General features: G+C 42.1%; 1 protein-coding gene across 14 annotated transcripts in view; it reads right to left on the bottom strand.

The window, feature by feature from the left end:
- Positions 1-3034, bottom strand: part of RBM39 (RNA binding motif protein 39) — a 31277-nt gene extending 28243 nt beyond the window's left edge. For 4 of the 14 annotated variants that reach the window (XM_006764545.1, XM_006764547.1, XM_006764548.1 and 1 more), the window contains exons 1-3: positions 2675-3034; positions 1997-2061; positions 189-238 (exon numbers count right to left, since the gene is read on the bottom strand). In XM_006764545.1, coding sequence (XP_006764608.1) covers positions 189-238; positions 1997-2047 — 101 coding nt within the window. In that variant the 5' untranslated portion in view covers positions 2048-2061; positions 2675-3034. Of the gene's footprint in view, positions 1-188; positions 239-607; positions 1181-1697; positions 1771-1996; positions 2062-2674 lie in introns of those variants that run through there. The other 10 variants (XM_006764539.2, XM_006764542.2, XM_006764544.2 and 7 more) reach the window with 5 other exon arrangements.
- Positions 3035-12349: the final 9315 nt, after the last annotated feature.

Below are 12349 nucleotides of genomic sequence, written 5' to 3'. Positions count from 1 at the left end.
AAGAGTCCATAGTTTTATATCCTCAAATAGTTTCTCATCCCAAACGATAAAGAACCACTTTTCTAAAAGAGGAAAAGAAAAGTTTCAGGAGAGAATCTTAGTTTGATGCTTCAGCCAGAGGAACAAAACTTTAATAAGATCCCAAACACATAGAACTCCCCCACCCCAGATCCCTTCTTAAAACTTACTTTTTGCTACGTTCTTCATGGCCATTAGCACTGCTCAACTTGTTCTCATCCTAAGCAGGGTTGATAGAAGAACATCATGAGGACGAAGTGGTAACATTTCAAGTTGTCAAAGGGTAAAGGGAATAGGAATAAGAAAATACAAAACAATTTTAAAACTAATTACTTATTCATATTTTAACATGGAAGGCTATAAAAAAATTTAGATGGGTATGTGTTTAACCACTTTGTTGCTTACAATTAAGTCATCAAGACACAAAAATAAAAAAATACATATTAACATGTTAAATTTTACTTTCTTATATAGATATTAAGTTATCCAGATTTACAGTGTTGAAGTAGTTAAATAGAATTTCTTTAAAACATGAATGAAGTCCTGTTTTGAGTTTTATTCGATGTTCTATGGTCCCTTTGGTCAGTACCATGGCTCTATTTCTGCCTAAGCCCCAAGTGGCCATGCTAGCAGCCAGCCACTATCGATTTCCTGTGACCGATGCCATTCCTGAGATCTTCGCCCATTTCCGTTGGAGGGTTGGGACTGTAAGAGCTTGATGCCACCTCTGTCACACATCTCGCCCTGAAGCAAACAGGGATTCACACTGCTTTAGTAATGTTGACTCTCAAGAACCCAAGAAAGTCAATTAATAATCCACCAGTCCAACCTAAACATTTCCTACTTCCATACCTGTTTACATGGAATTTCATCCATGTTAAACTAAGACACAAGAATCTTAACATTAAAATATAAAACTCTTCAAGAGTCTTAAGCATTACAAACTATGTACACTATTTAAAGCTATAAAGAATTCATCCAAATTGGTACCACATGGTCGTGCTACACACTCAAAAACAAATGTATTATTTTTAAAAGGTTTAGCGCAATGTTTATTTTAAAGTTTGATTACATGAGTTAATGGAGTATAACTGCTAACTTACAAAGCTTACAGTTTGTGACACCAGTGATAATGCATGCATACTGCTATTTTCACCACCAACTGGTGAAAGAATGAAAAGACACTTTATTTTTACTGTGATACTGAAATGGGTCAAAGACTATTATTATTAGCCAAAATAATTCCTTTGTAGTTTTTAGTGTGAAATATGGCAGGGACTAATTAAAAATAAAACAATATGGAGAACAGTAAAACAGTCATCAAGTGACTCTAAGTTGTGATACTGCCTCTTTTGCCTTTTTTTTTTTCTATTCAGGGATCCAAGAATTTTAGTAATTTTAATTGAGCAGCAGTTCATCACCTGCCTGTTTTACTTTTTAATATCACCAGTCTTTTATATGTATACATAGAAAAAATTTTAAATCTCACCCATTTCTTCTTGTAAGACTTAAATATTTGCTTGCCACAGACTGGTTGTACTTTGTGATTCTTGGACCCCTGCTATTTTCCCAAACCACTACATTCACCTTTTTGCTATACCAAACTGGAGCTGGTAATTCTTAGTTGAGTCATTTTACCTAGGGGACCACGGTACAGCGATAAGTCACTCAATTACTACCTTATGATTGACAGTTCACACTGGAATCAAAGGTGAATTCATGGGAGTAGAGGTGAGATATCGTTAGGCAAGTCTACAAAGAGAGATAGATGGGCATTTATTCATCACGCTGAAGTGAAACTACTGCACAATATTATTACATCAATAGCATATATTTACTTTTGTAAGTTATACGTAATGCATCTCTGATAAGATAAATCAAGAGGGCTCCGGGGAGGTTAGTTTACATTTCAGCAGTAGTTTCGTGAATAATGCTAAATTAAGAAATATATAGACCTCACCAACATGTTTTTTCTCACCTTCTTGTAAGGAGCCTCAAGCATTGCTTCGATATCAATATCGTCTGCCATTTTTCTCTAAACGCCTATGAAAACAATAAGGTAATTCTATGAATAAATATTCTTCAATTCTGCTCAATGTCTTACTCGAATATTACAAAACTTCAGAAAAACCTTTGCAAAAAAAGCCAAGGCACGATGAAAGTACTTTAACAGGCTTGGCAATTAAATCTGAAATGCCTCTAAGACAGAACACATGAAAAGTCGAGGAAATGTTCGACTTTACAAAGTCCGCAATGAACTCCAAAAACAGAAGCCGGGAATCTCAAGCGAGAAGGCCTCTCTCCGCGCAGAACCCGCGCTGCCATTTTAGAAGCCAGGGGAACTGCCTCGCTTGGGAGGGGTTGGGAGCCATGGCTGCGTTCGGCTGGCGCCATGTTGGGAGGTCGCGGCCGGCCCAGGCCTCCAAGGGGCTGGTCGCCATTTGCCCGAGACCTCTCCGGGGTTCGTACCACCCAAAACCCCTGAAACATACCCGACCGGAAAAGAAGGGCGCGGTCGTCAAAATGGGGCCGATTTCTCGAAAACCTGCCCTCCCCCCGTCGCTAAAGACCGCCTGAAAAGAGCGTCCGCAACCCAGAAAAGACCCATACCGCAAAAAAGCCTCTGACAATACTCCGGTCAACCACATCGCCTTACCTGCGCGGGCTTCTGGGCCCCTGTGGTGCTCGTGCTCGGAGAGGAGGGCTGCTGCAGCTGCCGCCGCCGCCGCTGTTGCTACAGTTAAGACTCTAGGCCCGGGCCGCGGTACGCCCAGCCCGGATTTCGGGCTCCGAGGGCGGATAGGCCTGAGCGAATCTAAAAGAAACAATGGGATTAGGGAAGCCGCGCGGGAGTGCAGGACGGAGACTTCGGCAGCTCAGGATCCAACCCTGCGACAGCGTCCGCAGACTCCCTGAAATGGCGGCCGCTGCTTCCCCGTACTCACATTCACTAACACGCATATACACACAAACACACGGGGCCTCCAAGAGCCCTCGGCACGGGCTCTCGCGAGAAGCTGCACTATTTCCAGACTGAATAGGCCGAAATATCGCGAGATCTAAGAAAGGCCCTAGCGACTATAGCCCAATCTCGCGCAATGATTGCGCCATTGATATTCCCATCCCCCTTCCAGACAGGCGCCCTTGACTCCTCCCTCTGGCTTAGCGTCTGTATCTCGCGGGACCGCGCAAGTTGCTAGAGCAAAGGCAGTTGGTGCAATTACTGTCAGTCTTTTAGGAAACTCAACGCTGAGTGGAACTCTGTTGTCGCCACTTCCTCGTGGCGCCTCCTTACAGCGATCTGAAGGTTTTAGCCTCAGAGCCAACCGCCCCACCCTCCCCTGGGCCTCCCACCCAGATGTCTGTCAAGGTCGCCCGCCATAAGGCAGCCTAGTCCATATGGCGATCGTGTAAAACTGAAATAGTCAGGTAGACTATCCACCAAGGCTGAAGAAGTGAAAACCACCTAACAGAGAATGCAGGAAGAGACCGGACAGGGGTAGAGAGCGAAGGGCTGCAGAATAAAAATTAGATGTCCCGGACTTTGGGAGCCGGTGGTCTAGGCTCTGTCTCAGCTGTCCAGCTTCAAAACCGTCTTGGAAGCAGTAGAGAAAGGCAAAGAGGTGAATAAAAACAACAATCTGTTTCCCTGAGCAGAGGATCTGCCTTGTGTATGTGTTATTCTTTCTTCAAAGATGTCTGTCCCCCACATTCCTGGCTTGGCTCCTCACCCCTGAAGTCTCCTAGATGCCTGGCATTTAAGAGTATAAATTCACCACTTGTTCTTTGGTCAATACTGGGAAAAATAAGGGAGCAGAGAGGAAAATGTTTGAAAAAAAATTAGATGACATACAATAAAAAATCTTATAAAAGTCTACTAACTGCTTAATGATTGAGGGCAAAGATTTGAAATGATATACCTTGGTTCTGTAGCTGCTCCAATACTGTGTGACCTTGGAAAAATAAGTTTACCTGAGACTTATCCTCCATTTTCTCCTACGAGGAAGGGGGTAATATAATTAGGAGGCTAAGCTTCCTGAGACTGACCTAGGCCAATAATGAAATGAATTCTCAGCGTTCAGCCATGTGCCCAGCCAGGTGAACACTCAGTAAAGGAATGAATGAATGCCTACTAGTGTAGTGAGGATTGAATGAGATGATGTCTGTAACATGTCTGGCAAATACGTAATTCTCCAAAAAGTTAACTTCTGTTATTGCTAAGCAAATTATTTGGAGGAAATGTATATGTAAAGAGGCTTTCCATTTTGAGTTAACTTTGCATACAGTGTTTCTCTTAGAGGGTTAATAGATTTTGCATAGTTAGTAATGTTTTCCTATTCCTTTTCCTGAAAATTCAAATCTTCTAATTTTTAAGTGTTGAAAATCATTACAGAAGCATAATTTGTTAGAAAAGGTGAGCTAATCTTTTCCCCTTAATTCCAGTATTGTGACTTGTTAATTGTGCAAATATCACAGCATAAAGATAGACCTTTCTTTTTTTTCTTTTTTTTTCTTTTTGTTAATCATCACCCCGAGGATATCTTCCCACTGATTTTTAGAGAGAGTGGAAGGGAGGGGGAGAGACAGACAGACAGAGACATCAATGTGAGTCCTGCACGCATCCTGACCAAGGCCAGGGATCAAGCCTGCAACCAAGGTACACACCCTTAGACTGGAATCGAACCTGGAACTCTTCAGTCCAAGGGCCAACACTCTATTCACTAACCAAACCAGCTAGGGAGAAATCACCTGTTTGATTCCTGGTCAGGTCACATGTCCAGTTTGTAGCCGATCGATGTTTCTCTCTCTCACCCTTTCCCTTCCTTTCTCTAAAACATACCTTTTTAAAAAAGACTATGTTAACACAGTCTACCTGATAGACTCCAACAATTCTTCTCAAATCATTGATGGGCAGAATGAGACTTCCCCGCTCTCCCCTAAGTCATTATATAATGAGAAACTCAAGCCCATTTCATAGAGATGGAATTAATTTTGCCACCCATATGATTTTTGCCTGATTTATCCATCTACTAATGAGGGAATTTGGCATTTGTTTCAAATACTTGTTTGTTCTGGCCAGAATATTAAGAGCATTGTAGTGACATATCCCAAAGAAATTTGCATAAAATTGTGAAAGGTCAGTCCTTTTTAAAAAATATATATTTTTATTGATTTCAGAGAGGAAGGGAAAGGGAGAGAGAGAAACATCAATGATGAGAGAGAATCATTGATCGGCTGTCTCCTGCACACCCACTATTGGGGATCGGGCCGGAACCCAGGCATGTGCCCTTTAGCGGAATCAAACCTAGGACCCTTTAGTCCTCAGGTTGAGGCTCAATCCACTGAGCCAAACCAGTCAGGAGGAAAGATTAGTCCTTAAAAGAATAGGAGATATTTCTAGGGTAGTTGGAGGTGAGCAGGCCAACAGGCAGGATGTTTAGGGGTGATCAGGCAGGCAGGCAGGTGAGCGGTTAGGAGCCAGCGGTCCCAGATTGCGAGAGGGATGTCTGACTGCCGGTTTAGGCTCGATCCTTGTGGGCAGTTGGACATCCCCCAAGGGGTCCCAGATTGGAGAGGGTGCAGACCGGAAAACAGAGACTTAAGAGGTTAAATAACTCACTCAGTGTCACAGACATACAGTGAATACCGGAGCCAGCTTGTACTGGCTTGCAAGAGCTGGTTATTAAATATTCAGCATTTAGTTGGTAGCTGAAAATAGGCTATAATGGGAGTGTGGGACTATTTACACTATGGATATTGGCAAACACTACACATCAGACCTTTTTTTTTTTTTTGAGAGCAAGTTTATCAGTGCACCATGGTAGTCTGATGGGGGTTCTGTAGATATTCCAGACCCTGGCACCATAAAAATCGTGGGAGATGGACAAAGAAAGAAACACATAACATAAAATATATAATAGCCAGAACCGGTTTGGCTCAGTAGATAGAGCATCAGCCTGCGGACTCAAGGGTCCCGGGTTTGATTCTGGTCAAGGGCATGTACCTTGGTTTCGGGCACATCCCCAGTGGGGGGTATGCAGGAAGCAGCTGATCAATGTTTCTCTCTCATCAATGTTTCTGGCTGTCTATCCCTCTCCCTCCTCTCTGTAAAAAATCAACAACAAAAAAATTAAAATATATAATATTTAAAATGATGACAGTGCTATTGAGAAAAAGTATCAAAGGAGAGCGAAGGAGTTTCAGTGTAATTGTGGGCATCTGGGTGTGATTTCACATATGATTATGAAAACAGAAACCTATAGGCCTTAACAAAGACATTAAGAATTAACTAGAGGAATAATCTTGTCTGAGAGTAATGGAAAAACTCACACATAGAAAGTAACATTTGAAGTGGACGTTGTAGAGTAAATATTAGATCCTTATATATCAGTCAAGGTCATGTAAGGAGGTAGAAATCACATGTTATTTGAAGAGGGAGAATTTAATATAATGGATTATTAACTGCATAACTGAAGAAGAGGAGAAATTGAAGGTATGGAAGTAGTAATTGTAGGAACAGCTACCACCCCCAGGATGAAGAAACAAAGGATAGAAGTTGAAATTATTAAAACACAGAAACTTAAAGAAGGGGTCAAACAGAGCTGAAACTCAGACCTCAGAAAAGGAGGTGCTGCTTGGAGGGTGCTGTGTCTCAGGACTCAGAGGAAGGGCCCCATGTGTTTTGGGCCTGGACCTGTAAGTAGGGGGCACTGGACAGTTTGATGCTGGTGTCTCTAAAGGAGTAATGAGATGGGTCTGTAAGTGTTGGGAAACCATAAACTGATTCAGCTGCCGTAATGAGAAGACACTGCCTCTGCCAGAACTAAGAAGTTTTGCTGATAGAAACAGGAAGCTAATAGGAAGGAAATTTCCATCCTTCCTTCCATCCTGCAGTGCCCCTCTAGTAGTATCTATTGGGATAGCTTACCAGAGAGCCAGTATCAAGGAGAAATATTGTTTGCAGAGTCCCAAACCCAAAATTATAAAGCAGAAGAGTGGCTTTGGTACTGAGACAATACTTAATAAGAGAGTCACCTTACCTAGTTTTAGAAGGCTCTGCATGGTCTGCCTCCTCATAAGTTTCTTTGCTACAGCCACATGGCCTTCTACCAGGTCTTTTAAGACACCATGCTTCCTCCTGCTATAAAGCCTTTAGCATATTCTATTCCTTGACTATGATGTTCTTCACTTTTTATTTATTTATTTATACAGAATTGGTCTGGTGTTTTAAATTATAAGATACTAGAGGCCTGGTGCATGACATTCGTGCACTGAGGGTGGGCCCCTCAGCCCAGCCTGCACCCTCTCACAGTCAGGGACTCCTCGGAGGATGTCCGCAAAGGGTTCTTAGTGCTGCTGCGGAGGCAGGAGAGGCTCCTGTCACTGCCGCTGCACTCCTCAGCTGTGAACCCAGCTTCTGGCTGAGTGGCGCTCCCACTGTGGGAGCACACTGACCACCAGGTGGCAGCTCCTGCGTTGTCTGCCCCCTGGTGGTCAGTGTGCATCATAGCAATTGGTCATTCCACCATTTGATTGATTTGCATATTAGCCCTTTATTATATAGGACTAGAGGCCCAGTGCATGAGATTTGTGTGTGGGGAGGAGGGTGTCCCTCAGCCCGGTCTATTATCCCACACAGATATTTCACAGATTCAGAAATCAGCCACAGAGTATTCACACCACAAATAATCTGCAAATGCTACAAATCAACCTTTTCTTTTTTTCTCAGAGAGCAAGGTGTTCATAGGCCACTAAAGAGTTTTGGACATCACATTAAAAAGGTTGTTAAATCTCACAAGTTTGTTATAGAGATTAAATGAGAAAATAAATTTGTAAAGTACTTAGAGTACCTGGCATAATGGAAGCACTTCAAAAATATTGCTTGATATTATCATTCATGTAAAATATTAAGCTCTTCTTTTATGCTAGACATCATTCCATGCACTGGGGATATAGCAGTAAACAAAATAAAATCCCTGCCTTAAACATTTTAAATTCTAAGGATATAAAACAGATTATTAACAGAAAGATATTTAATACATTAGGTTGTGATAAATGCTCTGAAGAAAAATAATTGAGGATAAGGGAGATAGAGAAGGACAGGATACTTTTATTTAGAGTGGCAGGGAGAGCCTCTACGGTAAAATGGTTATTGAAAAGAAACCAAAAATAAAAATAAAAAAGAAAAGAAACCAGAAGGAGCCCTGACCGGTTTGGCTCAGTGGATAGAGCGTTGGCCTGCGGACTGAAGGGTCCCAGGTTCTATTCTGGCCAAGGGCATGTACCTCGGTTGTGGGCACATCCCCAGTGGGGGCTGTGCAGGAGGCAGCTGATTGATGTTTCTCTCTCATCGATGTTTCTAACTCTCTATTCCTCTCCCTTCCTCTCTGTAAAAAAGCAATAAAATATATATTTTTTTAAAAAAAAAAAGAAACCAGAAGGAAATAAAGTGGTCATTCTTGTGGGTCTCTAGGGCTAGATCTTTCCAGGCAGAGGGAACAGCAAGTATAAAATCCTAGGTAGAAGTGTGCTTAGTGTGCTTAAGGAAAGGCAAGGAATCCCGTGCAGCTAGAGTGAGCAAAGCAAAAATAAGAGAATTTGAGCTCAGAGAGCTGGGGAACATAAGAGGCAGATCAAGAAGGGCCTGAAGGTAAAGATTTTGGATTTGTACCTGACTGGCAGGTCTCAGTGGTTGAACATTGACCTACGTATGAACCAGGAGGTCATAGTTGAATTCCCAGCCAGGGCACATGCCCGGATTGTGGGCTTGATCCCCAGTGTGAGGCATGCAGGAGGCAGCTGATCAACGATTCTCTCTCATCATTGATGTTTCTATCTCTCTCCCCCCTCTCCCTTCCTCTCTGAAATGAATAAAAATATATTAAAAAAAAAAGATTTTGGATTTGCTTTTAGTTAGAGAGAGGACAAATTTGGGTGGCTTGTGGAGAGGAGTGGATAATCTGACATGTTTTAGAAGGATCGCTTTGTTTATGATTACTGTTTTGTTAGAATAGTAACTTGAATAGCTTGACAAATAGGCCACATTGGAGGGAATAGGGTCAAGGAAATAGAGGACGCTCTCCGGAGAATTTTGTTAGTTTAGGATTAATAAGCATAAGATCTGTAGTAAAACTGTGCTTAAATTATTCTTAACAATGTAACTATAGACAAGCAACTTAACTCCTCTGGGCCTCCATATCTTCAACTGCAAAATGATGAAAATAAATAAGACCACTCTTTAAGGATTATTGTGAATATTAAAATAGTTCATATGAAGTATTTAGCACAATGCCTGGCAAACAGTGAATATTCAGTAAGTATTGTCCTTATTTTTTAACAAAAGGGATACATTTTTGAAGTATATAGGAAGGGGAGACAGGCAAAGGTAGGAGTAAAAGGAAAATTTGGGAAATCTATAGGGAATGTAAATATAACTTTTATTTCCTCATCTTGCCTCTGAAAAATCAGAGATCTGACCCTAAGGCTTGTGATGGGAAGACAGAGCCCTCTGGTGCAGGGAGAGTTAAATGTGGGCAGAATCTAACTCTCATGTATTTGTTAGGCTTCACTTATTGTGGTGTTTATGGAATCTTTAATTTCTTTTTTTAAATTTATTAATTTGAGAGAGAGAGAAGCATCGATTTGTTGTTCCACTTATTTGTGCATTCTTTGGTTGGTTCTTGTATGTGCCCTGTTTGGGGGCCAAACCCGAAACCCTGGCATGTTGGGATGACATTCCAACCAACTGGGCTACCTGGCCAGGCCTGAACCTTTAATTTCTACTTTAACCAGGTATGCAGAGATTTCTGCATCTATTCTTACCTTCTACAATAAAAAAAAAACTCTCCTGAAAGTAAAAGGAGATGAGGGGCAAGGAAGAAGGATGATGATTTAACAACTAGGATAAACAGACCTTTGAAAAGCTTAAAGGCCTGAAAAGTGCTTATGAAATAGCAAGAAAAAGAAAAGAGAGAGAGAGAGAGAGAGAGAGAGAGAATAATATATGCAAGGAAAGCAGGGAAAGTAGAATTAGGTGAGAGTACCTGTGACTCTTGCTTCTTCATAACTCTCATCCATTGAATTCCTTTGGTGGTGTTATTGAGAGCCTAGAATTTGGAATCTAGATTGGACTTCAGATACTGTTTTAGGCCCAGGGGAACGGTGGCCTGGGCTCTGGACTCGGTAGGCTTTAGTTCACTGGGAAGTCAGAGAAAAGGGGGCCTTGGAGACAGGTTCAGGGGGTTAGCAGCTGCCCATTTCTCCCCTGGTTGCAAGTCTCATGGGGTCCCTTAGAGGTTGGGGGATAAGTCTCTGTGGGGGAAGGGAAGGAGAAAGGGAATGGCACTGGCATACTATTGAAACTTTCCATTGTGTTCTTTATTGTTGCTATATCACTTATCATTTACTCTTGATTCTAACATATGCTGGTGAATTGCTGATCCATATGTTTGAGCATCTTTATAACTATTATTCTGAATTCTTTCACTCTTATATTGCTTGCCAGGGATGATTGACAGAAACTATATTTCTTCTGGACATGCCCTTAGCCATAATGTATACAGAAAAATGCATGGGGGTGGGGTGGGGAGAGTGGTCAAAACCAAAATGCAATTTTTTAAAAAAATATATTTTATTGATTTTTTACAGAGAGGAAGGGAGAGAGAGAGTTAGAAACATCGATGAGAGAGAAACATCGATCAGCTGCCTCCTGCACATCTCCTACTGGGGATGTGCCAGCAACCCTGGTACATGCCCTTGACCGGAATCGAACCTGGGACCTTTCAGTCCACAGGCCGACGCTCTATCCACTGAGCCAAACTGGTTTCGGCCAAAATGCAAACTTTATTATAACTAGTCCAGGGCCCTAGTAAGGTCGTAGTAGCATTAAGGTCATGTTTTCCTCTGAGCTTGCACCAAGAACTGGAGCTGAACCTGCCTGCTGGCAGCCTGCTGGTGGTCTGCTGGGCTGCCCATAGAGAGGTGGTCTGAAGGCAATGTTGGTCTGACCCCTGTTCAGGATCCCATGGCAGGTCCCACCACAGCTGCTCATGTCTAACTTCCTACCTAACCAAAGACCAAAATATATTTGAAATTGTATTCAAATTTGCTTTAATATGCATAAAGATATTCTTAAAGGATTCCTAAGAAAGTAAGAGTAGTGGTTACCAATTGAAACAGGATCAATGAGGGACCAGAATTTGAGGGAGACTTTGTATTGCATATCTTTTATAAATTTTCTGATAGTTGAAATGTGTAAAAGCATTAACTATATAAAATTAAATTATAAGCTGTTTGGGGAGTAAAGTGGAGTACCAGCAGGTTTAGAGATTGTTTATGTATTATTTTTAAAATTATTTATTATTGATTTTTAGAGAGAGAGGAAGGGAGATGGAGAGAGTGAAACATCGATGTGAGAGAAACATCAATCAGCTGCCTCCTGCATGTCTGAGCCAGCAACCCGGGCATGTGCCCAGACCGGAATCAAACCAGCAACCCCCATACTTGGGGAGATGCCCAACCTTCTGAGCCACAGGGGCCAGGGCTAGTCTGTTTAATCAACTTCTTTATAACCTCCATTTCCTTAGTCCTCGGGGCTAAACTCCTTTCCCTTTCTCTTTATCTCCCGTCTGGCAGGAGTTTTACCCATAAGAAACATGTATTACGTATGTTTAAATTACAGGAAACAGTTCTAGGTATTGGGACTCCACAGGATATAATCCCTGCCCTTGAAGTGATCCAGGTGGATTTAACACTCTTTTTAGTGGGTAAGACAAGAATAAAAAATGTCCTTCTCTCCTCTTTTCCCTCCTTCCTTATAATCTTTCAAAACGCTGGAAATATATTGGAACTCCTGCTTAATTCCCATCCCTCTCACTTGAAGTATAACAAGTCTTTGGGAGCTCAGGACTTTCCATCAGGCCCAGACTGGGATGCCTCAGGCCAGGGCCAAACTCAACCTGCTTCCCTTGGGCCCCCGGCACCTTGTGGAAGTTCTTGGACCTCTTAAGATGTTGCTGTGACTGTGGTTTCCGGCTTCCTGAGTTCTCCTACTCAGCTTGGTACTGCAGATATCACACCCCAGTTCCTGCTTTGAAGCTTGACATGCTCAAACGTGGTGATACTCTGAGTACACGGAGTCTTCGGGTCATAGCTAAGAGACTTCCTTTTCTGTTTTAGTTTTCCTCCTCTCCCTTAACTCATTGTAAATGCCTTGGGGTTACATAAGGACAGAGTATAAAGGTTTGCTGGGTAGCCGCTGAGAAAGATCACTTTTCTAATTGAATATTCTATCTCATGTTAGGTCTTTAGTTTTGCTTCTCTAGCTAAGGAC

Source organism: Myotis davidii, unplaced genomic scaffold (assembly GCF_000327345.1).
Source record: "Myotis davidii unplaced genomic scaffold, ASM32734v1 scaffold38, whole genome shotgun sequence".
Lineage (NCBI taxonomy): Eukaryota > Metazoa > Chordata > Mammalia > Chiroptera > Vespertilionidae > Myotis > Myotis davidii.
The sequence above is the reverse complement of the archived record's forward strand: the minus strand, read 5'-3'. Positions and strand labels throughout refer to the sequence as shown.